The following is a 27,837-nucleotide window of genomic DNA, read 5'->3' on the forward strand; positions in this document are numbered from 1 at the left end:
AAGTACCAACACACGTATACACACATTTGATTCCACTTCCAGAGTAATCATCAGTCATTGGTTCAACTGGAGGGATGCAGGAGGAGAACAAGAAGGGTCAAAGGTCATTCTGAAAACTCGGACATACTTGTTTCCAGTTGCATATCAGACTTGCAAAACATTTCACCAAAATTTAAATGGTTCAACATCCCATAAAAATTCTGGAGTTCTACAGATCTAGCCCAATAAAAAAAATCATTAAAAATCTTCCAAGATTCCAAAAAAACTTCCAAGAAATATTACATGGACCACGGTGTGATTCATACAGGTCTTTTAGATTTTCACCCCTTTAAATGACATTAGATTTACACTAACATATTAGAGACACTTCCTTGATAAAGGGGATACTCAGGCCTTAGATTTATGATATGGAATATGCATGCATTAGTAAGCGTATGCAGGAAATTAGCATTCAGCTCTTTCAACACTTCAAACTTCCCTACCATCACACAATCTTAAACAAAAACATCTTTAAGGAATCTTTAGATTAGAGGTATCTTTCTGTTCAAATTCCTATACTCTCAAACTATATTACACAAAGGAGAAACCAGGGCGATTTGTGCATAGGATTCAATGGATAGTTCTTTAGTGCCAGTGTTAAAAATTCATAAGCAAAGTTACAAGTCATTAATGAGGAAGGTTAAGGGTTTGATGGCTTTTATCACAAGTGGACTGAAGTGCTGGCATAGCAAAGCTTTGCTTCAATTGCACAGAAACTTGGTTAGACCACACCTGGGAGTACAGTAAAAGGTACCTGGACCTGTATTCTCTAGAGTCCCAAAGAATTAAGGGTAATCTCTTTGAAACTGACAAATTACTTAAAAGGGTGGACTGAGGGAAGATGTTTCCTCACAGGTTGGGAAGTCTAAACCAAGGGTCATAGCTTCAAAATAAGTGGGAAGCCACTTAGGGACAAAAAGGAGGAGAATTTTGTTTTTACTCACTGGATTGTAAATTTTTGGAAACCTCTACTCCAGAGGGCTATATACAAACTCAGTCATGGAGTATGTTAAGTAGAGATTGACAAATTTCTAAACACCAATGATGCAAAGTGGCATTGCAATACTATGAGAGGAAAGATATTGAAGTGGATAATCAGCCCACCTTATCCTTATGGCTCCACAATTTGTTTGTCTCTGCAGTTAATCATTCAATTCCATTTGAAAGCCATGATTGAATCTACCTTCACTATACGATGATCAAGCTGCAGCTATATAGCCCCACCTTGCACTCAGATTTGCACACACAGAGGTTTTCAGTGTTAGTTTGGTTAGGGATTTAATTTCGCTAACTGTTCACTAAGCAGTTGGTTTTCCTGGACTTCACAACAACCTGCCATGAAGCCTTAAAGGCTGCATTAAAAATCAAGTGCCACTGAAATGCTTTTGAGTCAGCACATCCTTTTCCCATACTGCTGAATGTCCCCCCAAGCATCACAGACTGTGCCCATTCTAACACCACCTGCTTTGAGCTGGCTCTTTATAATTGCTGATATTGCTCATAGTTAGAGCCTTATTGAAGATAGCTCATTTTAATCACCCTGTTCAGATGTGTTATGACACGCCTCTGGAACAGGTCAGAACCCAGGCTTTCTGGTTCAGAGATAGGGACACTACCTTGGTGCCGCACCAATTCCCTCTTATTGACTATACATGGGAAGCAAGAGTTGTTGTCTTGGAGCAAGTGAAATAAAATACCCACAGAGGTCATACACTGGCCATCCTCGCAGGGCATTTGATTTGTCCCCATTCCCAGTTTGAAAATAATAGGCTGACTGGTCGAGGCTGCACAATGTCATTTGATTGCTCATGGGTTTACTGAAAAACGAAGTGTGGGCAGCAACTTTTTTTTAAATTGCTAAAGCAGGTGCATATAATGGAGAAAGTATGCCACATAATTACTTTCTGATGTTAAAATAACCAAATTAAATACAAGCAGTGAATGAATACATGCAGGAATCTTTAAACTCATGAACAATGTATTTGATATCATCCGCACTTTCTTGTCTACAAAGACAACTTCCTTGCTTACCAAATGTGCCAAACAAGCTGGACATTGAGAATTCTCAACCTGGAAATCAGGGTGGGGTTCCGTTCAGGGACAGGGTGGATAGACAATAGCTATTCCCTTAGATGAAGGGTCAATAGCAAGGGAGCATAAATTTAAGGTGAAAGCTAAGAGGTTTACAGGAGATTTAAGGAAAATGTTTCCACCCAGAGTGTGTTGGGAATCTGGAATGCACTGCCTGGGAAGGTAGTTGAAAGGCAACTTTGAAAAAGTAATTTGATGAGCACTTGAAATATCATAACATCCACAACTATGGACGAAGTGCTGAAAAGTGGAATTAGTGTAGATTTAGAGCAGCTTTCTGTTGGTTCAGACTCAACGGGTCAAAATGCCTCTTTACGATTTTAGGACATACACCTAAGCTCTATGACATCAAATTTATTTCCAGTAGGTCCCTTAATAAAACTGCAGTGAAACATGCCTCCATTTATTACAGCAACGTACCATACAGAATCACTGATGGGTATTCAACAAAAGGGAAGCAGGTTCATACTACGATGTTCTGCTCAGTAATGAGTGGATTTAATCTAATTTTTGCCAATCGAGTTACTGCATAGCTCAATTTGTTTAGAAAAGCCCGTATCCAAAGTAACCATGCTGATTTTAGAAGGAAGAACTTTATGGTCATGTTACATGGTTACCTCTCCCTGCGAGATCTACATCAAAACTGGAAGTGGTGAGTACTCAAAAATGAACTTGAAGATTTTAACTTTGAATATATGCCCTAAAGCATTTGCAGTTACAATTCTTTCCAGATGATGATGACAGAATGTTAGTGACAAGATTTATGCTAAGCAGACAAAAAAAAAGTTAAAGAAATGTTTGAATTGCACTTTTGTTACTACGCGAAGGTGAAAATGAAAAATTATTTCCTGCGACTGTTTAAAAAAAATTTAAGGGTTAGATTAAATCTGATCAGTGTTGTTATCACTTAGGATTACATGTGACCTCATTTAACTCTCATTGTCAGCCATACACACATACAGAAAAGAAAATAGAAGATTACAAATGGATTATCCTTTAGATCCTACATAGCGAATTCTGAAAGAATTCCTGTACTAACATTGAGATTTAAAGACAACCTAGTGGTGAAGAATGTACTATTTGAATAAACTTTCTTTTTCCCTCTGGATTATAACGAGTGTTTCAGTGCCCAAAACAATCCTCATGCCCAGAGCAGCAGATGCTCTTAAATTATGATGACTCCTTAAAAGCTTATACATAGTGTTAATCCACTTACTGTCTAAGATATCTCCCAGACCCTGAGAACACAGCAAGTCCTTCAATCTTGTGACTTCGTCCTTCAGTTCTCTGATCAGTTTTGCATTCGGATCTTCATTAATCACTGCATTGCACTTAATCTGCTTTGCACGATCTGCATACCTAAAGGATAAAAATACCAATAATATAAACAATTACACCAGAACGAGAACATTAAATGAAAACAATGTAAATAGTGTTAAGATTTGCCAACCGTCATGCCCTTGACCAACCTATGAGTTTCATCAAATCCTTTCCAAACGCAGAAAAATTATGCGGTGAACATGAATGGATAAGTGGTGAAAGATTTATGACAATTAATTCTGTGGCTGAAGCTACAGCATATATCAATACTTCAAATTGCAAGGCTAGAGTAAAGCAAAACCTGGAACAGCTTTAATAAAGTTTTATTCACGTCATCATCACAGGCAAGCCAGCACTTATTGTCCATCTCTAAATGTCCTTAAGGGGAAGGAAATGTTAGTGTGTGGCCTCGTTGAACCAGCATAGCCTGAATAGTGAAGATACTATCATAGTGCTGCTGCTAGGGAATGCATTTTGGGTGTTTGATCCAGTGTCAGTGAAGGAATGGCAATATAGTTTCAAGTCAGGATGGTGTGTCTCTTAGAGGAAACTTGGTGGTGCTCCCATATATCCACTGCCCTGTCCTTCTTGGTGGTAGTGGTCACATGTTAGGAAGGTGGCATCAAAGGAGCCCAAGTATTGCAGTGCATTTTGCAGAGGATACAGAGTGGAAGGGAGCTCAAAATGGACACGCTGAAATTGTATCAGCACTGCATGAAAACATCTTATTGCTAAATTCTGAAAATTTAGAGTAGGATTGCATTTCAATTTTTAAAAGCCAAAGTTTGTATTAATTAATTTAAGCATCAAGACAGAAGTGCTATCTGCTAAAAGATTGCTTTCAGCAAGTTTGGTTTCTGAAGAATTCAAACCTGTTCCTGTAGAGAGCGGAATGAATTCATTTGTAGCAGAGTCACCACAAATACAGCCTGCTAAATGTAGAGCATGGAATAAATACCAGATGTTAAAAACAGATATACCTTAAAGTGCTGAGAGTTTCATCATAGTTTATGTCAGCTGGACTAAGAGCAGCAACCATTGCAGTACGTGAGTTTCCACCTGAGAGAAACAAGCCACAATCAAACATCTATAAAAACCCACACTTAAAATCAGTAACGTTAACAGCACAGGTCACTGAGTGATTAAGAGTCTGCTAAACGAGAAACAAATCACAATACACTGGAATGCAAATCTAATTTCTCTCTTTATGCTAGCACACAAACTCAATGCTTTCTAACTAAGGGTGGCACAGTGGCTCAGTGGTTAGCAATGCTGCCTGACAGCACCAAGGACCCGGGTTCAATTCCGCCCTCGGGTGACTGACTGTGTGGAGTTTGCACATTCTCCCTGTGTCTGTGTGGTTTTCCTCCGACAATCCAAAGATGTGCAGGTCCAGGTGCAATAGCCATACTAAATTGCCCATAGTGTACAGGATATGCAGTCTAGGTGGAATAGCCATGGGAAATGCAGGGTTACAGGGATAGGGTAGAGGATGGGGTGGGTCTAGGCGTGATGTTTGATGGGCCAAATGGTCTGCTTCCACACTATAGGGATTCTACGATTGTGATGATAAAACAAAGAAGCACAAATTCTTAGTCTGTTGTGTATGCATGACTTAGTTTTGTAAAATTTCATTCCATTTCATTTTATACCCATACACCACTATCCAGAGTAACAAGACTATTGGACTAAAGCTTCACCGAGAGTCACCTTACCGAGATTCTCCCTCAGAAGCCAGGTCAATACAGAGTCTCTGTAGGGAATGAAGTCAGACTTCTTTTTCTTCTTGCTCTGTTCAACAAAAGGTTTAAAAAAATATCAATATTAAAAAGTTAAAACCCAGATGTCACCCACCCCCACCTGCCTAAAGCTGGAATTCTGTTCATTTCAATTCATTTTCAAATATTGTCAGTAACATCAGAAATAGAGACAGCTCTAAAGCAGAATCCACGATACAGGGCTGGCTAATAGTCAACTTAGGCCAAAATTAAGGCACTTCCATTCTCCATCAAAAGTGGTAAAATTCTCAATTTAAGTATGGCCTCAAGCATTAGTACAAAATTGTACTCACTATCCATAGCCAGAGATAAGACAGTAAGAAATAGGAACAGGAGAAGGCCATTCAGCGCCTTGAGCCTGCTCCACTATTCAATAGGATCATAGCTCATCTAACTCTTCACAACCACTTTCCTGCCCTTTGCCATAACCTTTCATTTCCCTACTGAAGAAGGATCAATGCAAACTTGTACTCACTATCTAGTCACTATCAAACACAAGCAACTTTCCAACGTTAACCAAGTTAGATTTGTTAGCTAGTAAATGGTATCCCCATCTTTGGGCAGATTCATTTGATATTTCTGACCTATGGTCGCTTCACTCCTGCCTATGTTAGCCTCATGACTGACTCAAAATACAATAATCCAGGTCAGGCCTTTACAATTGGAAACCTCTGACCAAATTCAAGTAAAGGGTTTTGTGACTGCTGTGACATTAATGTAGGAAGTTCAGGTGAAGCTGTCTTGACATCACACAGAAGAAGGAGAGCGTGGCAATAGGTAAATAGAGATTCAAATGTTTCCTAAACACAGTGGAAGGATCAGATGAGAACTCTGAACTGCCAAGATGCAAACAGATGGTTGAGTTAATCTTGAAAATAATCTGTTTTCCAAACACAGCTACCTTTCTATTATTTATTCATTCATGGGATGTGGGGATTAATGGCAACACCAGAATAAGGTTATTGATTGCTCATGAACTGAGGGGCTTGTTAGGACCATTTCAGATGGTAGTCAACAGTCAACCTGACTGCTGTGGACCTGGAGTCACATGTTGGCCAGAAGGAGGAATTTCCTTCCTTTAAAGGACATTAGGATTTTTTTGCACAGCAATAGTTTCATGGATACCATCACAGAGACTGGGTCTCAGAAAGCTCCGCATTTTTGATACGGGAAGCAACTGTGCTTCTATCACTCAACTAGTTTCCAAATGTCACGAGCAAATCAGGAACTCAAAAAAGTGTAGCAATGACAAAAGTAAAAAGCATGACAGCAATTCCTTAAAATGTCAGTCAGCCCTCAACCTGTGCAACTTTCATTTCAGCAACTTCCAAAGCCCTGAGCTATCCAGCGATGTGTTTTCACCACAGCTACAAAGGACTATTTCAGAGAAAACTGGGGAGGGTGGGGGCTGGTATCAGCAGCTTCACAGGGCTATTATTTTACAGCAACTGAAACAAGTTAAATTTCATTGCAGGACATGAAGAATAAAATGATAATGAATAAACAGATGAAAGATCACTTGCAAAAGTCTTTAGCCATGACGAAAGACAACTTGAAGAAAGCTTCAATATTAGCCAAGTACTGAAAATAAATACAAAAGTGTACAGTTCCAACTCAATACTTAAACCACATTCCTGAACTATCTCAAATTCGTTTCCAGTGAACAGCAAACCTTTAGTCGATAGGTTGTTTTGCCAGCTACATGTGCAGACAGTTCTAGATGGCCAAATGGGTGTAATAATGTAGTTTAAATATTGCTTTAGTAACTCAGAACCAAAAATAGACAGATTGTTACACCATTAAGGAACATTTCCTCAGCAATTTTAAAACACAGACAAATTAGTTTCACTAATTATATATGTGACGTTTCTAACTTTGCTTTGTGTTAGGCACAAGCAAACAATGTACATTAGTGAAGGAAACTGGCTATGCAACACAGAGCTTGCAAGAGATTCTTTGATTTTTTTTGTTGTCACATATATAAAACAAAGTATAAGAGGAATACATAATATAATAATATCCTGGCATTACCTTACTGGGAGCATTATCCTGCAATGGCAGCATAATTTAAAAAGACAGAAAGTTATAGAAAACCACCTTAAAAATCTGTTATTACAAAGTTGAGATAATGTAGATAAACAAACAAGAACTCACCACTTCTGCAAGAGCAGAGATAACTTTTCCTAACGTTGTAAGTGATTTGTTGATATTCGCTCCTTCCTGAAAGTGAAGAAGCCATTAACTCAATGTGTTTTAGGTTAATATATTGAATTTGTGACAAAAATTAAACCTGCACCGCATTCTTTTTGCAAAGTTCAAGGTGCTTTGATTCTCCCCCCCTCCCCTCAAAAGGTTTTCTTGACCTTGATGGGCCCACTAATAAGGTTTCCACAAAAGTTCATTATTTATAACACTCTGCTACATTTCAGACCCTATTAATGCATCTCCAAAACAAAAACACACAAAAGCTTGACAGTTTGAACAGGAAAATTGTCACCGGCTGACATGCACCATTCACATCAAGTGTATTATCAGAGACTTCATAAAATATTCACTGTATTCAATTAGCAGAAATAAAGAAATGTCAGCAAGATAGTTGCCATTCTTTGTTACCTTTAACCTTGTTCCTTTAGCCCCAGTGGAGTCAGCTCGTTCACTACCAGCCAGATCAACGAGGCTGATTTTGCTCACCTAATCAAGGAGGGAATGTGAACATCCATCAGATCTCCTTTTACTTTCAAAATTAACCACCCGGCCTTGCACTGCAAAAAAAATAAATCAGTTTCTATTTCAAGTCAAAGCAGCAAGAGATGCTAGCTGCACTTGCTGACGAATAGAGGGATGAAGGAGGGAAGGCGGAATATAATGTGGGGAAAAGTCAGGTTATGTACTTTGGCAGGAATAGAGAAGGTGAATATCATTTCAATGGAAAAAGATACAGGACAGAGGGATTTGCGAGTTCTTATCCACGAATCACAAAAAGCTAACATTCAATTCAGCAGGTAACAGGAGGACAAAAGAAATGTTGGCCTTTGTTTCAAAAGGGAATGGAGTATAGATGTAGACAGGTTTTGTCAGAGCTATACAAGGCATTAGTCAGACCATAGTTGGAACACGTTGGAGGCAGTCCAGAAAATGTTCACTTGGCTGTTAACAGGAACATAGAACAGTACAGCACAGTACAGGCCCTTCTGGAAGGGAGGGGCTGTAAAAGGAGGAGAGGTTGAGTACATTGGGTATGTATTCATTGGAATTTAGAAGAATGAGGTGACCTTATCGAAACATACAAAGATTCTTAGGACACTTGACAGGTTAAATGTGGAGTGATTGTTTCCCTTTGTGGGACAATCTATGACCAGAGGCCATAACCTCACAATAAGAGGTTACACATTTAAGACAGAGATGAGGAGGATTTTCTTCTGAAGGTGATAAATCTGTGGAATTCTTTATCAGAGTAGGCTTTCAAAGCTGGGTTGTTAAGTATATGCAAGGCTGAGGTAAAAACTATGGTGAAAACGGCATGGGACCTGCTGCTGGTCTCATTCATATTAGTAGCTGCCACAGTTTTGAATACAGTAAAAGTGGGACTGCAGATTATTAGATCAGCCACGATCTCATTTAATAGTAGAGCAGACTCAATGGGCTGAATGACCCACTTCTGCTCCTACACCTTATGGTCATTTGTTTGGATTTATTCCCAAGATGACCAGAGTAGGGTGAATTTTGGTTTATTCACTCAAGTTGAGTTAAAAAATTTTGATATCCCCACAGAGATGAGGGAGAATTTTCTAGGTGTTCCTGAGCAAACCCCTCACAAACTACATAATGATCAATGCTGCAGCAAACACAGTAGCTAATTTGCGCACAGCGAAGTTCCACAGAACTCAACAGAATAACAGTATAGATAATCTGTTTTCCTGGCATTGATGGAGGGATAAACATTGGCTGGGACATCAGGAACAAATCCCATGCTCCTCTTCACAATTTCAGCTGGGAGATTTTTTACGTCTATCCAAGCAGGTAAACGGGACCTCGGCTTACCATCGTATTCAAAAAGATTGAACCTCTAACAATGCAGCAACCCCTCGGTGCTGCACTAGAGCATCATGCTGGATTTTCTAGGTTCAACTGTCTTGAATGAGACTTGAACCCAGAGACTTCAGACTCAGAATGCTACCCACTTGACAAAAGCTCATGAAGGGGCAGGTGAAAAAAAAATCCATAATGCTCAGGACATTTATCATTAACTAAGCAAAAAAACTTGAGAATGTCATTTACACATGTCCTAATGGATTAGAAAATCCCTAACAAAAAATCCATTTAGCAAATGAAGCAGCAACTTTACGGAGATCCAATTTACTAATTGAAGTGTTGGAATTTTGCTTCTTAGTTGGCGGGGAACAAATGGAAAGTCAAAAGGTATTTTGAGAGATAAATTGTCAATTATTAAATGGAACCAAAAAAGCAATTCACACTGGAATCAGAAACAATAGCAAGTGGAAATAAAAGTCAGAACTGCAGATGTTGGAAATCTGAAACAGACACAAAGTGCTGAAGAAACTCAGGTGTGGCAGCACCATGGAGAGAAAAATAGAGTTAACGCTTCAGGTCCAGTGAGCCTTTGTCAGAACTGAAGTATACACTGATGAAAGGTCACTGGGCTTGAAACATTAACTCGATTTTTCTCTCCACGGTGCTGCCACACCTGCTGAGTTTCTCCAGTAATTTTGGCAAATGGAAATAAACTGTGAACAAAAAACAGTGAAAAGTTCAAGCACTAAAACAAAAGCAAAATACTGAGGATGCTGGAAATTGCAATTAAATCAGAAATTACGGGAGAAACTCAGTAAGGCTAGCTGCACTTGGAGGAGACAGAAACAAGGATAACGTCGAGTCCAAAGTATTTCTTCTCCCGAAAATAAAAGTCATTTTGGACGAGAACATTAACCATGTTTCTCCCTCCACAAATGCCCCAAGACCTGCTGAGTTTTCACAGCAATTTCTGCTTTGTTTAAAGTGAAGTGTTCCTTCTTCAGAATTAATTGCCAGCTTTATACCTTCTCTGTGCAAAGATCTGTTTCCACGTCATGTTTCTTCTGGGTAAAAACTATGGTGAAAACGGCATGGGACCTGCTGCTGGTCTCATTCATATTAGTAGCTGCCACAGTTCTGAAATTAAAAACATGATTATGTTTTACAGCTCAAATTCAGTGCCAAAAATAATCCTTTGCCCATTATTTATACTGCATAATACACAGGACATGAAATTTGCTTCCTCCAATAACATCCCCAATATGTAGAACATGACAGCTGGTTTATTTATTCCTTGAACGAATATATTGCTTTTCGCTTAATTCCTACTCATTTCCTCCTGTCCCATTTTCCATGTACTCTGCTGCCCTTTACACTGACATTGCATTGACTATTGAACAATAATTGAGTTAACTGATAACCTTAATACTAGATTGCAGAAGATTAAATTACCAGTGCATTTGTAAAATAAAGTCTGGGTACTCTAACCAGAGAAACATTTACACAAAAAATCTTGATTCCCATGAGCATTTGAGGGGCACAGCCCAAAGAACTGCAGATGATATTTGGCAACAGCCTCTCACTTTGATGTATTCTATGTAGCATGAAACTAATGAAGCGTATATGCTCAAAATCAATGAGTAGCTAAATTATGAATAAACCAAAATTAGGAAATATTGATACAAATCTCAATACAAATTATTATTTTGGTCTCAAGTTTCAACAAATGCTGAAGCAGCAGCCCTGCCCTGATTGTCATGACAAAGCAATGAGATAATTTTTATCATAACAGTACGTTTGGCTTTTTAAATTCAATGGGGTGGTTGGCTTAGTTAGGAACACCGGCCAGTCAGTTCCTTGAGGATGATCAAAATGGACCGTGGCCGACCTGCTATCTCAATCCATTTTCCTACCCTGTATCCATCAATACCCCATGATATCTTCAATATCCAAAAAATTATTAATCTTAGTTGGCTCTATGGTGAATGCGCATGGTTCTCAGTCTCACTTAGACTTGGAACCTGCCTCTTTCTCTAGCCCCCGAGTGTGGTCGGTACTGCTAAACCACTGAGAAAAATAACCACCAAGTAAACAAAAAAAAAAAAAAGGCTCAGGGTGAATATTGCCAGATAATGAGGGTTTAGGCAAAACACGAGACAATAATAAATTCAATATCCAGAACGGAAGAGCTCAGCTACAAAGCTGTAACTTGGGAGTTTTTAAAAAGGGAATGGCAAAGGTACCAAGTGCACAAATCAATCAGAATCTGATTCAGCACATGATATCCAACCTGGCTTTGTTCCCTGCATCCATGAGATCTGCAATGTCTGTATAAGACGTTACAGCCAACTTGGAAAGATCTTCTACGTAGGGTCCCAGCAGTGGGTGCTCTCTGACACGGAGATTTCCTTTGGTCTTGGGATTTAGCAGATCTCGAACCCTTTCACAATAAATTTCCATGTAACTGACCTGCATCCAACAACCAGGAAAATATGATTAGGTTTCAACAAGAGCTAGCAACACAGAAATATGAGAAAGTGTGTCAATGTGAAGCCAGTATTATCTTTTGAGTATAAATGAAAAGAAAGGAACAATGTTTCAGCAAAGCATATTGTTTTTTAGAATCCATACAGTGTGGAAACAGGCCCTTCGGCCCAACAAGTCCACACTGAACCTCAAAGCATCCCACCCAGATCCATCCCCCTATGACCCACCTAATATACACCCTCTACCTCCCTGAACACTATGGGCAATTTAGCATGGCCAATCCACCTAACCTGCACATCTTTGGACGGTGGGAGGAAACCGGAGCACCCGGAGAAAACCCACACAGACACGGGGAGAATGTGCAAACTCCACACAGACAGTCACCCGAGGCTGGAATCGAACCCAGGTCCCTGGTGCTGTGAGGCAGCAGTGCTAACCACTGTGCCACCGTGTCACAATGCATACCCATTTTAATATTGCATTACAGACATGCAGTTTGAAACTTTTTGTTCAGTCTTGCTAACATAAACACTAATCAAATATAGCACAGAAAATGTCAAACATTACATTCAGGCGAGGACTTAAATCAGACACCCAAGTTGGTTTAATACACTAGTCAATTGCTGGAATTAAAGACTTAATCTCTTTTCCATTGAAGTATCTGAGTATTCCACCGCTTAAAACATCCTGAAAATTACACCACTTAGTTATCATAAATAGTCTAAATTATAGAATTATTTGCATTTGCTGATTGCTATTTGTGTAGCACGTTTTCAAATAAAGGCACACAATGCAATTAATAGTTCTACCACTTGATTTCATCTTTGTTTTTGGAAAATGGAGTGGAGGGAGGTGTTAAATAGGGGGCAAAGAGCATAATTATAATTAAAATTGCTATCAATTACGTATTTCAAACTCTGGGTTCTTGCAAATCCCAGAAAAGTACATACCTCTGTTTTGGAAGGCAGAAATGCCTTCAAAACCACTTTAGATTCAAGCACTACAAATATTATTGAATGGAAATGATGTGATATAAAAGGAAATCGATTAATCAATGACTCTACAATTCCAAACATATTGTGTAAAAAAACTGCTTCATGTTCCATTTGTAAGTGAATTACTATTTTGGAAAGCTAATTTTTAGACGATGATGAAAATTCATAAATTGCAGGTATGTAGCATCAACATCACTTCAAGGTTAAAAATAATCCACTACTCATAACACATGAGAGATGTAATTTGGATTTCAGAGTATCTTTAACACAGGCAAGTCAGACTATGAGCATTCAGCTTATTCGAGACCTTTGCCATATGTCATTTTAATCTCCTCTTGGGTTGAGGTCAGATCCAAAATTTCCAGTGTAAAGTCTGGTGGCAAACTCAATGAACAGATGATTCTGGTTTCATTACTCATGGTCTTATTGTGATATTTCATTAATTAACAGGCAGGTTTAGGACCGAGAACACTACTGAATAAAGATGAGTTTTGATTTGTGACTAGCTTCTTGCTACAGAAATACACAAATGAGCAATTTGGCCAATTTAAAGATCTCATGCACATAAGCAAAATGCAGATCAGTTCCATGTCGGAAAACTCCACATAAAATGTATTTGTGGGTAAAAAATCCTACAAATATTTGAAAATGTTATTTGTACCATAAAGTCATAGACGAATGGAGTCATACAGCATGGAAACGGACCCTTCGGTCCAACTAGTCCATGCCGAACATAATCCTAAACTAAACCAGTTCCACCAACCAGCTCCTGGCCCATAATCCCTCCAAACCTTTCCTATTCATGTACTTACCAAATGTCTTTCTGAAATTTGTAATTGTGCCCATATTCACCACTTCCTCAGGAAGTTCATTCCACACACAAACCACTCTGTGTAAGAAAAAAGTGCCTCTCATGTCTTTTTTAAAATCTCTCTCCTCTCCCCTTAATGTGCCAATTCTTGTCTTTCCCTCCACCCCACTCCTCCCCCCCGCCGAGGTGGAGAATTTTGAGTCTTAATCGTTTGTAAAAATCTGTTGTATTTTACAGCAGATTAATTCAGTTGAATAAAGTCTTAATCAGTTGTAATTTTTTAAAAACTTCTTTCAACAAAAGAAAAAAGGGTATTGTACAGGCCAGGAACAGAGGAAACATGATCAGGCTAAACAACAACTCCAAGGCAATAAGAAACAGGGGAAAAACCTCAAGCACAGGTTTCTCAGATCTAAAATGCTGGGTTCTAAACCAGGAGTCATACCCCGTGACATGTACCTTTTGCATCAGTTCTTACCTCCACAGAATATGACACATCAGAATTACTGTTGTCATTTATCTTTTCAAAGAGCTCTTCACAAAGCTGCAAGAGGAACAAATTACAGTTCAAGGTTTACCAGAAGCCACTGATCAAGTTCAATCTCTTCCCGCAAAAGGAGTGAAAATACTATTTGGGCAGTCATCCCGAGGCAAGTAGGGTTTCCCCAATAAAACATCTTTTATCTTGAAGTCTTAAGGTGGCAATTAATTTCAAATTCATTCAGAATCTGTCGATACTTTTGTGTTACGTACATTGCATCTTGACATCTTTCTTTATCCCTCTTGCATTTGACCACCACAGCCTTACTGAATTTTGCTGCAGTGAAATCTCATTTTAAAGCCACTTATTTGATAGATTATAAATATTAGTTTCAAAAACCTGGACTACAGGATCAATGACTATTCTATTTCAAAGCTGAGGAATGCTGAGCAGCCCTGCTAGTATTTTGGAAAGCAAGCAGTAACAGAAAATAGGCTTCACAGTCTATGGAAGTGCTGACAACCACAACCGTCAGTGGAGTTGGTACTCATCAGCTCTGCTACAAAGCAGTCAAAAGACAGGTTGGATAAAAACAATTTTAAAAAAAGTATTTATGTACCAATATAGAGACAACATAGTGTGCAGCTGGGGGAGCAGAGCAGATCAGGCAGCATCAGAGGAGCAGGAAAGCTGACGTTTCAGGTCGGGACCCTTCTTCAGAAAAGGGGGAGTGGGAGGGAGCTCGGAAATAAATAGAGAAAGGAGGGGTGGGGCTGGGGAAAGTAGGTGCGATGGTGATAGGTGAGACAGAAGATGGACGGGTTGTGTCAGGTCAAGGAGACTCTCTGCAACTCCCTCGTCCGCTCCACACTCCCCACTAGCCCCACCATTCCCGGCACCTTTCCTTGCAACAGCAGGAAGTGCTACACCTTTCCTACACTACCCCCCTCATCTCCATCGAAGGCAAAAAACAAACCTTCAACATCAGATATGGGTTCACTTGCACATCTGTCAACTTGGTCTACTGCATCCGCTGCACCCGATGTGGCCTCCTCTACATCAGTGAGACCAAGCGGAGGCTCGGAGACCGTTTTGTAGAACACCTGTGCTCTGTACGTGACAAACACCACCACCACCCTCCGGTCGCGAAACATTTTAACTCCCCCTCCCACTCCCTGGGTGACATGTCCATCCTGGGCCTCCTCCTGTGTCAAAATGACGCCACCCAGACTGGAGGAGCAGCACCTCATACTTTGCCTTGGGAGTCAATAGCCCGATGGCCTGAATGTGGAATTCCACAGTTTTAAAATCTCCCCACCCCCGGCCTCATCGCATGACCAACCTTCCCTCGCATCCCCGCCTCCTTGACCTGTCCAACTTCTCTCCCACCTATCCACTCCTCCCACCTCACTGACCAATCCCCACCACTCCCTACCTGCACTCACTTATCACCATCCCACCTACTTTCCCCAGTCCCCACACCCTTCTCTCTCTTTATTTCCGAGTTCCCCTCCCCATCCCCATTTCTGAAGAATGGTCCTGACCCAAAACGTCAGCTTTCCTGCTCCTCTGATGCTGCCTGGCCTGCTGTGTTCTTCCATTTCCATACTGTGTCATCTCTGACTCCAACATCTGCAGTTCTTGCTATCTCAGTTATTTATGTACCAATTTGTTTACAGAATGTGGGTGTCCCTGGCTAAGCCAGCATTTATTTCCCACCCCCAGTTTCCCCTGACAAGGTGCTGGTGAGCTGCCCTCTTGAACTCCTGCAGTCCATTTGGTGTAGGTACATCCACAATGCCATTACGGAGGGAAGGAGTTCCTGCACTTTCACCCGGTGATACTGAAGGAACAGCAACATATTTCCTAGTCAGGATGGGGAGTGGTTTGGAGAGGAACTTGGGTGGTGGTGGCAGCGTTCCCAAGTATCTGCTGCCCTTGTCCTTCTAGATAGAAGTGGTCATGGATTTGGAAGGTGCTGTTGAAGAAGCTTTGGTTCACATACTGCCACTGACTGTCAGTGGTGGACAGAAGTGGGTGTTTGTGGATGTGGTTCCAAATCAAGCAGGCTGCTTCTGAAGTGTTATTGGAGCTGCACTCATCCAGACAAATGGGAAGTATTCCATCACACTCCTGACTTGTGTCTTGTAGATGGTGCACAGGCTTTGGGAAAATCAGGTGGTGAGTTACTCATTTCAGGATTCCTCGCCTTGCTCTTGTAGCAATACAGCGGGTCCAGTTCAGTTTCTGGTCAATAGCAGTTACCATGATGTTGACAGTGGGGATTCAGCAATTCTTAATGATTTAGAAAAAGGTGAGGGGCTTTAGGGGGCTCATTAAACAAAATAAGAAGCAATTTATCAACAGAATGTTTAGTTGCATCTTGATGAATTAAAATTGAACTTCACCTGCGGGATAATCCCTTGATGGTCTTTATCTTGCTTTCCCATCATGGTATAGGACTTCCCTGCCCCAGTTTGACCGTATGCGAAAATGCATACATTGTAACCCTCAAACGAATGCTGCAGCATTTCTTTACCAATGTCATTGTAGACTTGATGTTGAGAAGCAAAGGCTGGATCTTCAGCCTGAAAAGTGAGAAGAGAGAGAGATTCAGGTTATGCTTGATTCACTGGAGAAGACAACAAAGACAAAAATAAACGCATTTATCCTAAAGACAACTAAAAGAACAACACAGCTGCTGAGATTGTTCCCCTGTATGCAAGGAAACTGGAATCCTACAGTGCAAATGCCAGTAGGATGATGGTGACATGGGAGTGAATACAAACTGTCTGGATCATTAGCCCAGACCTCCAAATTACCAGTCCCTATCACAGGGCTTCCCAAAATGGGGCTTGGGGCATCAACTGGGGTGAAGCTGAAATTTTGGGATTGAGAGCTCTGAGGCAGTAGTGCCCAATCCTCATCTCCAGTACTCGGAGGCATTCTCTTCCCCCCTCCACCATTAGCAAAGATATTGTGACATTTTCAGGCCTCAAACAGGGTTAACAGCAGAAAAATGTTTGAGAAGCACTATACTGTCACATCCTTGAGATGGCCTATTCAAATATCAATGGATTGTAACTGGTAAAAGGGGAAGGGAGGCAAGAAATTGAAATGAGAAGAATACAGGAAGTCGTAGCCCCTGCAAGGGCACGGCACCTGCAGTAGGCCTGGGAAAAGTATGTGAATTCTACATGAAACACCATTAGCAAAGTATCTATCAATCACACTGCGACCAATTGCATTGCACATTGTAACTTTTTTTGAAAGGAATAAAATTCTCATGAGCCCTAATAATGTTAAGAACCTGTTGGGTTTTGTTCCGATTGTTCAATCATAACGCAAGGTTCATTTTATTGGCTAGAATTTAAATGTTGCTTAAAAAAAAAAGGCACCTTTCGTCAAGGTTTTGGGTCTTGCACTCATCAGAACAATTTGCAAGAGTAAAGGGAGAACGATAACATTTTGATCATATTTGAAGAGCACGCTAATGGTTTGTCAAGTACATTCTGACTAGTACATCTGCCATGTTACTTCTACCTGCCAATCAGCACTCTCGTCTTATACAGTATGAAAATATTGTCCCCTTTAGTATTTCTTGCAAATTCTTATGATAAATGCAAAACAAAGTTTCAACAAAATGTGTCTTTTCCCAGTAATACTCATGTTCTCCTTTCAAGGTGGAGAGGGGTGAAGTAGAGAGAACAAAGGGAAGAGATTGTCTTTTGTGTTTCCAGAAGGCAATGAAGGATAGAGCACTACCTAACACCAAATCAGATTTGTCATCCATGACTGTAATCCACTTTGTTTTAATGACTTATACTGGAAATCACAAATAACCCATTCAGCGCTTGTATAAAATAGGCTGTCACTATTGCATTAACTGCTTAAGAGTCAATGATGTTACACTCTTATTGAAATCACATCTGAAACCAACTTATTTGATGCAGCAGTGTCCAGCTCTCTAATCAGCAGTTTTGCAACAGGAATGTACTTAATTTCTTCCCACTGCCCTTTGCTCAAACTAAGAGTAGGTGTGAAGGTTATTTTGGCCCAAGACTGTTATCAATGTTATTCTTGATTGATAAGGGGATCAAAGATTACGGGGAGAAGACCTGAGAATGGGGTTGAGAAACATATCAACCATGATCGAATGGAAGAGCCAACTCAATGGGCCAAATGGTCTAATTCTGCTTCTATATCTTATGATCTTAAGTCAACCACTTGGGAGGAATGGAAACATTGAAATCGTGATAGTTCTGCACATGAACAAACTCACCCAGAGTTCAGCAGGAGGAGCAGCAAGTGAAAAGATAGGGAGAGATTCTAATTTGTATAACACCATCACTGGAGCAGGCTTTTTAAAAAAAAAGCCAGAGAAGGGTTGTGGTGGGAAGGAAAGGGGAGAGACTCACCCATGTTAACCTACATAATCAGGCACCGAGATATACTGTACATTGTTTCAGGTATCAGGGATATCATTTAAGTATGAAACAAGAACAAAGTGCTGGAAAAGCTCAGCGAGTCTGGCAGCATCTGCGAGAGAGAAACCAGGTTACATTTCAAGTCCAGTAACTTCAGGTTCTGAAGAAGGATCACTGGCTCCAAAATGTTAACTTAGTTTCTCTGTCCACAGATGTTACCGGACCTCCCGAGTTTCTCCAGCAATTTCTGGTCTTGTTTCAGATTTCCAGCATCCACGGTTCTTTGCAGTGCAAGAATCAGGCATTAAAGGTCTTGGTACAAAGGTATCTTTATTGCAAAATTATTGATTGATACAAGAAAGACTCTTACCGAGGTATGTGACCAATAGGAGTAATCAAAGCTGAAGGTCTTTGGTGATTCCTTTGGATTCTTCGGGTTTATAATACCTAAAGGAAGAGGAACAAAGAGATATCAGTGACTCATTCTGCAGCCTTCACTTGAGAACAAAGCTATGAAATGCAGAAAACCAGTGGAGATCTGGATACGTTATCACGTGCTCCAAGTCCTGACTATCACCTTCAAGGCACAAGTTCAAGAGAGTGTCATATGGAACATTCCCCATTTGCCTGAATGAGTCCAGCTCCAACAGCACTCAAGCAGCTAGACATCATCCAAGAAAATGCAGCCAACTTAACCAGCACCCTATTTCCAAGATCAAAATGATTATTCCCTCTACCACTGATGCACAGTGACAGCTGTGTGTACCATGAACAGGATGGACTTCAGTATCTGATAAGAGTATCTTCCAAACTTGCAACCTCTACCACTGAGATGGCCAGCAGATGCAGGGAACACCGCCACAAAGATCTTGCCCAAGTTAAACAGCATTATGGTTTGGAAATATATTACTGTTCCTTCCTGAAACTCCCCAGCTTTCTCAAGGGCAACTAAGGGCAACGATGTTTAGATCTTGTGAACAAATTAAAAGTCACTTCCGTATCACAGTTATGGGTGAGTTGATTCCATGTGAACATGCAAATTCCAAAAGTAGCATGGGAAGTGCCTGGTTAAATTTCATTGGAAATTACTTCACATCCGCAGTCCCCTCAATGAACCAAAATTATGGCTCAGTGGGGACAACATTCAGAAAAGCCCAAGATGGAAAACAGTGATGGGGACATTTGGAATTGGGGAAGAATACTATAAAGTACTGGAAGGAGAAACTTACTGTAGTATAACAGCAACATTTTATTGGCCAAATCTAATAGTTTCCCAGAGTACAAAATACGCTAATGCATCTAACGCAAATAACTTGGGAATAATTCAGTAACTAAGTTGCTTTAATAGGAAAGGTTCCCAACACTAAGCATGATTAAACTTAAAAACTGAACGCCATCCTTAAAATATGATTCAGACCGTCTCATTTCGATTTATCTCCTACAATTCATCATTAATCCTCGTGAGGGAGCGCATTTGCCTTTTGGGGCTTTAGGAGGTCTCAAAAGTATCTTTATGTTCGTTGGGGTAGGGTGCATGTTTCCCCCCGCCGTTTTGTTTTTCAATTCCAGAAGGTAAGAAAGCACTCCATAGTTAATGTACAAAGGGTCAGACTCTATGACTATACAAAGGAGCTAAGCAACATTGACAATTCATGAGGCTCATTATGCACTTCACTGAGTCTCATTGACCTTGTTTAAGATGTTGGATGTTCTGCCACAAAAGGATAAATTTGGGCTTACATTACCTGCCTTTAAAACAGTCTGAGTTACAATTTCAGTTTTTACAACATTTGTTTATTTCCCTTGGTCAGCTTCTATATGCAATTATGTGCTTTAAAGTGCTGCAAGGATTAGATCATGAGGCCAGTTCACACAAATTGTTTCACGTCTAGTGGAATTTAACTTATTTTCCTAAATCAACCTGTTCAGAGATGTAACTACACACCTCTGCAGAAGGTGGGACTTGAACCCAGGTCTCAGTTCAGGGATAGGGACACTACTACTGCACCACAAGAGTCCCTAAAATGAACACAAATTGTTTCACATCCAGGGGTGTTCAGATGGTCAAGGGGTGATCTAATTGTTTGAAATAATAAGGGGGCTCAATGAAGCTCAAACAAACTATCTCCACTCCCGGGAAAATTCTGAAAAAGGGGTCATAATCCTAAAATTGAAGCTACCTCTTAAAGATGGGAGACCGTTTCCCCAACAATGGAAATTCATAGCCCTCACCCTACAAAGTGAATAGATGCTTGAATTTTTCAAAGTGGAGATCAACAGATCCTGCTTAGGGCGCAACATCAAAGGATATTAAGGAAAGGCAGGCAATAAGTCAAACAAAACCGCAGAACCTGCTGGAAGGACTGAATCTCATCCTCCCTCTCTTCTGAATTTGATACAGTAATGCAACCAAGGCATCAATTGGACTTGCAGATGAAATGAACGAAGGAAGTAGGTATTGAAATTAACAAATTACCAGTGTGCCTAATGATCTTTCAAAAAGAAAAAGAACACATTCTACAACAAAGACTACTTACTGATGGTCATCAAAAAAAGTACAGTAAAATTGAAATGTAATACCCAAGCTCTGGAGACAGCGTCTTTGGAGATCAACTAGTCCACAAGATTTAAACCTCTCCTCCAAGAGTATATCAAGAACAGTATTAGTGAAGCTTGAAGATGATGAAGCAACACTATGAATGAGTCTTGTGAATGGTGGACAAGCACCAGCTGTCACATTTGAGCCTGGTTTGTAAGATAGTGAGGAGAAGAATATTCAGTTCACAGCAGAGAGGTCACAGCCTTTTACTCGATGAGCAATTTGGAAATGTGAATTCAAATCCCAGCATGGCAGCTGCTGAATTCAAATTCAATTAATTAAATAAAATCTGGAATAACCAAGCTAGCATCAGTAACTGTGATGAGCTAACAACCAGATTGTTGTAAAAATCCTTCTATTTCAAACATTAAAAAAAAGTAAAACCAAAATAATATTGAAAAACCAGAGAAAACTATTTCCAGGAGCAAGATGTTTTAAAAGTATTGCTGCAACAGTAACGTTATCTTGTGTATTGCAACTGTAGAGTTTTTTTTCCCATCTCTCCACACAACCATTTAGAATCATAGAATCCTTAACAGTGCAGCAAGAGGCCATTCAGCCCATCAAGTCTGCAAGAACCCTCCAAAGAGCATCCTACCCAGACCCACCCCCCTCCAACACCACATTTCCCATGGCTAATCCACTACTCTGCACTTCCATGGACACTATGGACAACTTAGTATGGCCAATTCACCTAACCCACACATTTGGGCTGTGGGAGGAAGCCGGAGCACCCAGTGAAAACCCACACAGTCACTGGGAGAATGCGCAAACTCCAAAACAGTTTTGCAATATTTAGAAAATACAATTTGGATAACAATCCAAACATAAGCCAACAATATTACAACACTACCGAAATAACAAAGATGAAGACCTATGCATAATTTTCCAAGTATGTAAACTACAGTTTGGTTATTACGAAGTGTATTTTTAAAGAGAGAGTTGAAATCTCAGGCAAAATACAGTCCCAGCTACATTCTGATTGGATCAAGACAAAATGTTTTCCTTTAATCCATATTCTCCTAATCCTTTAATATTTGAAAGCGTCCAAAAATTGAACAAAATTCCTCGTTTCCCTTCACTGGTGAGGTCTCGACTCTCGGAGTGATGACAGTAAATGAATGGATAAATTATCAGCACTGTCAATTTTCAAATATTACCATTTGCCTCATACAATAAAGGGTCAAGGCTTGTTAAGATTATCCATTAGAAACTACAGGGGGAGCACATGAAAAATGAAGTGCCCAGGCTCAATGCCCACCTTCTACTGAGTCTATGGCCACTTGCACCCCCAGCTAAAATGGAAGTCTCTTACTCTGGAGATCACATCCCTCATCACTGAATGGGAGCAAAGCCAGTTGACTGTCAGATTAGTAGGAAATGAAGGCAAAACTTCGCATAGGCAAGATGTCATTTAGAACTAAATTTTTTATGCTACAGAAAATTATCAACATAATATTTAAAGCCTGAGGTTAAATGAGTATTATCCATTAAATATTTTCCAGTTCATGTATAGAATGATTAGTCTGGGGCAACTGCGAGAACACACTGAAGATTCAAGTCAATCCAGGCTATAATCCCTCCTTAAGATTCTATAAATGAAAGCAATCAATTTTTTTTTCTTGCACAGATGCTGTCATGTGACAAAAGCATACCCAATGTCAGAATGTAATTCCACGAAGGCGTCTCATTCATGAAAATTGGAACTAACAACTGAACGATACAGCATCCTCATTCCAAATACCGAAGTGAATACCAACGCTTGCACAGCATTCATAACTTAAAAGGCCATCCTCCAGAAATAGAAACAGTTGTTAGTGGTTCTGTCAATTAAAGTAATTCCCTTGTGCAACTATTTGCCTCCAACGATAATGTATTCAGTAAAGACAGATGCAGGAGATCAACATTTTCCATGCGCTGGTTTGCGTTCTACAACAAATTTTAGTTAGCTGCAATAGTTACTGTGAACAGGACTTTCATTTTAGATGATCCACTTTTGACAAAAAAAAATTACTCTCCTCGATTGCAGAGTGAACTTTGATAAATGTAGAGAGGTTAGTAGTTTAATTAATTGACTGGGTAACTACCCAGAGACTGGGTAGCTCTCAATTGGAGTGAAGAAGGCGAGAGATGACTTGATAGAGTGAATAGCCAGAGACTTTTTCCCAGGGCGGAAATGGCTATCACGAGGGGGCATAATTTTAAGGTGATTGGAGGAAGGTATAGGGGAGATGTCCGAGATAGGCTCTTTAAAGACTGGTGGGTGCGTGGAATGCACTGCCAGCAGTGGTAGTAGAGTCAGATACATGAGGAAAATTTAAGCAACTCTTGGATAGGCACATGTACGATAGTAAAATGAAGGGTATGCAGGGTAGATTGATCTTAGTAGGATAATAGGTCGGCACAACATCGTGGGCCAAACGGCCTGTACCTGTTCTATGTTCTACATATAGAGGGGGAGCACAGATAGGACTGCTGTAGGTAAGGAGCTACAAGATTGAGTCCTTAATAAACTCAAAGAAAAATATCTTTGTTTCTCTCACTGATTGGATTGGACCTGATTTGACACTGCAGAGGATAGTTGGCTAACGCTGAAGATTAGAACCTTTCTCCCACAGACAAAGTTGGAATTTGAGTCAGATTTCAGCCATTCTTCTGAAATTTAAATGTAAAAAGTGTCAGGCTATGATTTCCCACCAATGTGATGTGAAGCTGTTCTCTATATTTAATGGAAAAAAATTAACCAGATGTTAACTACATTAAATGGTTATGTCCTTAAAGGAAAACTGGGTGCAGATTTTGTACTCAGACATTAAGAACTGCCAATGCTAGAGTCAGAGATAACACAGTGTGGAGCCGGAGGTACACAGCAGACCAGGCAGCATCAGAGCAGGAAAGTTGACATTTCAGGTCGGGACCCTTCTTCAGAAATGGTACTGTCACTTACTACTAGAAACAAGATCGGGTGGAAAGTATTCCTCGAGCTACAGACTTAAGATTTGGTCACTCAGCGACACTTGGTTAATCTATTAAAACTTAAGATAGCTTTGACTATTGTTGGAAAACAAAAGGCATTTTATCAAAGCTTTTCATCTTGCACACATTGGGACAATTCAAGAATTCTAATTCAAGGGAAAGCTAACATTAATTCCGAATGAGAGGAGAGCACTGACTGGTGGAGGTATTGCCATGGAGAATGCATCAATTAATGATGACTGACAGTTAACAACCAGGCTTTGTTTAACTTTTAAATCAGACAGTTTGACTCTGGTTGGTCAGGACATTACTGAGCTGAGCACCTGGGTACAGGTGTCACCTATTTCATGGAGTTGAAACAGGTGCAGCCTGTATTGTCCATTTCTAAATATTGATATGATTACTTCTTTTAATATTAACTCCAGAAGTGCACTCCATAACCCCTCAACTGCTCAGTATTAAAATCAAAATCAAACAGGTTTCTGCTCTCCATCCGAAGTCCCTTCTATTTATTCTTCCAACTGTCCCTACAACTAATGGCAACAGCACAGTTCTAGCTACTCTGTCCCATTCCATCTTGACTTTAAACATCTCTTCAAGCACATCACTGTGGAATTGGTTTTGTGGCAACAACAAGTTCCCCAGTATTTCCTCAATTGGTTTTCCACATATCAAGTATCATTCTAATGAATTTGCATCATCCCCTCTGGAGGTTGAAGGGAGATGGTGGTATAATTGTAATGCCATTGAACTAGTAATCCAAAAGGTCCAGGTTAATGCTCTGGGAACACAGGTTCAAATCCACCTTAGCAACTATTAATTAAATTCAATTAATAAAACATCGGGAATGAAAGTTAGTCTCATTATCTATGACCACAAAGCTGTCATTAGTTGTCATAAAAATCTGTGCAGTTCATTTTAGAGAAGGAAAACTGCCATGTGTACCTGGTCTGGCCTACTTGCAACTCATGACCCACAGCAACGTGTCTCAACTACTCTCTGAAATGGCTTAGCACCATTCAGTTCAAAGACAATTTGAGTGGCACAGTGGCTCAATGGTTAGTACTGCTGCTTCAGTGCCAGACACCCTGGTTTGATTCCACCCTCGGGCAATTGTCCCTGTAGAGTTTGGATATTCTCCTCGTGTTTGCGTGGGTTTCCTCCGGATGCTCCAGTTTCAGTTTGAAGATGTGCAGGCTAGGTAGATTGGCCATGCTAAATTGCTCATAGTGTTCAGGAATGTGCAGGCTAGGTGGGTTAGCAATGGGAAACGCAGAGTTACAAGAATGGGGCAGGGGTTTGGGTCTAGGTGGGATGCTCTTCAGAGGGTTGGTGTGGACTTATTGGGCCAAAATGGTCTTCTTCCACACTGTGGGGATTCTATAATTGTGAATGGGGAACAGCTGGCAACAACCACTGTTTATTGCTTATCATCCATTTCCTGAAGTAGGAGTCAGTTTATTCATATTTCATAGTCAAACAAACTCCAGTCCACTCCCACTGCTTCTTGACCACTTCCTTTTACTGGGGAAAACCAGCCCTCATATTTTTAAGCAACCTGCTCAGAAATGTTATTACACATCACAGGAGCAGGTGGGACTTGAACTCAGGTCACCTGGTTCAGAGATAGGGATATTACCACTGCACCACAATAGAACAAAAGAATTATCATAGGAATGTTAGTCTTCACCGGTCTCTGAGAATGCATGGGAGTATCAGGCTGAAATGAACAATTAAAGTTGGGTGGCCAACAGTTCGACAGAACATTAAAGGCTTTACACAGTTCAAGCCATTAAAAATAACAAGCAATGATATTTAAGGTGAAGTCGGTTTTTCCATGGTGTACATTGAAACACATATGAGTTTACTGGCGGATGGGGGCTTGAGGGGTCGGGGATGGACAGGGTAAGTGTTGGAAATTCTTAATTTCTGACTTTGGCTTTGCAGCGACCATGACATGGAAACTGAGTACTCACTCAGTTAGTGCTCAGCATTGGAGACTCTGAAGAAATCTTTCTGAAGTACAGCTAAGACAGCTTCAGCAGATCTTCAAATCCAATGCAGGAAGTAAAGGGAAAAATGCAAGAAATTATACAGGCCACCTTACCAAATCCCAGAGGCATTTCTGAAATGGCAACAACAGGATTCCTGGAGAATCCCCAAGATCACTGGATCCTTGGTCACGCTTCCAGTTTGGTCACATACTTCCATAAGTGGCTCATGACCTCAATCTTCACTGGAGGTGACTAGTCTGAGGTAACAAGACCTGACAGAGAATTTCCAGGAGGAATCCCCCATATTCTTACTCAAAACAAGGAAGTGTGTCCAGAAATGGCTGTCCTTCAGGCAAGGCTTTAGCATAGAGAGTCTAGAGAATGGGAGGTGGATGAGAAAAAGTTTGAAGTACTTTTGAAATATCTTATATTTCAGAGTATTTGCTCCCAGCCCTTCAAATTTGGTGATATTGAAACCTCTGTATAATATATTTAAATAAAGGACTCATTACTTGGTAACGCTGCATGCAAGAACTTACAGTATCCTTGGAATGCAAACACTTAGCACTTCAAAAAGACCACAAAACAGCTGCCAGATGCTAGCACAGCTTGTTTTGCAGTCCTCAATAAAAATAGACATTCTCTCTCCTTCTGACACAGGATCATTTCACACAGCATGTTGTCACTTTTCCGCAATACTAACTCGCAAAATTGCTTGGAATACTCTTATTTAAGGGGTGGCAACATTTTGTAAAAGTAATTCTGTCTATCTCAGTCAAATCTGCATGATGTATTTTACGTTTTTTTCGTGAAAATTTTGTAACAAACTATCCTACATAAACTAAACAGGCAAAGCATTTGAGGATAATGTTAGCCTTTTGAGAGATGGGCATTAGTGTTGTTTTATCATTCTATATTCAAACTGCAGTAGTGTATTTGATAAAAATGTTTGATGTACTTAAGCTGCCAGTTAAGAAACATCTGCTTGTTAAAGTTGTGAACAAGAGGGATTGTGATATATAATTGTGAAGAACCCAGCAGAACCCAGGAAACAGTAAAAAATTAATTGTAAATTTCCCTAAGAGAAATACACAAATGTTGACCAATAAATAAATACCGCAGCTGCGTAATATATTATTTTTTAACTTCTGAACAAACTCATCTGTAAATAGAAAACACTGAATTAGATCAAATAGTCATTTGGTGATACAGAACTGGATTACTGCTTAAAAAATGCACATTTTATCAAAGCTTTCCAGCAATCTTGTTTTTAAAGCCAACCCAATCCTCTTTTCATCTCAAATATCACATTTCCCAGACCCAGTACTGACAGAATTGATATTATACCGTTTTAAAAAAAGTGTCTGACAGTACAGGAACAGCAGGTGGCAAAATTACAGACACACGGAATCCGCAATTATCTGACTCATCAGCAATCTATTTCCTGACTTCCTGGTCAATCTCTGCAGAAGCTATGACTAACAAGCAAAGACCTATTCATCATACCCATTTAAAATGCAAGCAGTCATCAGCAACTGATTCCCTCAGTTTTGCGAAAACCAACTGGAATGCAAGCACAGCTAAATTTATTCTCTGCCCTCTAAGTGCATGTAATTGTCCAAAGAATTCAACTCAAATTCAATGAAGCATACAAAATGGCTGCTGTGTTTGTCTACAGTGTAACAATCGCAAATCAAAATAATTCACTGGGTGTAAAGCATATGGAACCAGTTTTGAAAAGTACGATAAAGGCCCTTATCAGTACAAGAGTCTGCACGTCCAGCCAGTCAATGAGCTCAAAAATTTA

At 40.1% G+C, this 27,837-nt stretch overlaps 1 protein-coding gene across 1 annotated transcript in view; it reads right to left on the reverse strand.

The window, feature by feature from the left end:
• The window catches only part of kif1b (kinesin family member 1B), a 150,464-nt gene extending 130,467 nt beyond the window's left edge, over positions 1-19,997 (reverse strand). Inside the window, exons 1-12 of the mRNA XM_048614861.1 lie at positions 19,904-19,997; positions 18,832-18,908; positions 16,443-16,622; positions 14,032-14,097; positions 11,551-11,729; positions 10,286-10,397; positions 7,842-7,919; positions 7,383-7,448; positions 5,166-5,241; positions 4,431-4,509; positions 3,347-3,489; positions 25-66 (exon numbers count right to left, since the gene is read on the reverse strand). Of these exons, the coding sequence (XP_048470818.1) occupies positions 25-66; positions 3,347-3,489; positions 4,431-4,509; positions 5,166-5,241; positions 7,383-7,448; positions 7,842-7,919; positions 10,286-10,397; positions 11,551-11,729; positions 14,032-14,097; positions 16,443-16,622; positions 18,832-18,908; positions 19,904-19,997 (1,192 nt within the window). The remainder of the gene's footprint in view (positions 1-24; positions 67-3,346; positions 3,490-4,430; positions 4,510-5,165; positions 5,242-7,382; positions 7,449-7,841; positions 7,920-10,285; positions 10,398-11,550; positions 11,730-14,031; positions 14,098-16,442; positions 16,623-18,831; positions 18,909-19,903) is intronic.
• Between the last annotated feature and the right edge of the window lie 7,840 nt (positions 19,998-27,837).

This window comes from Rhincodon typus, chromosome 31, assembly GCF_021869965.1.
Source record: "Rhincodon typus isolate 14 chromosome 31, sRhiTyp1.1, whole genome shotgun sequence".
NCBI lineage: Eukaryota > Metazoa > Chordata > Chondrichthyes > Orectolobiformes > Rhincodontidae > Rhincodon > Rhincodon typus.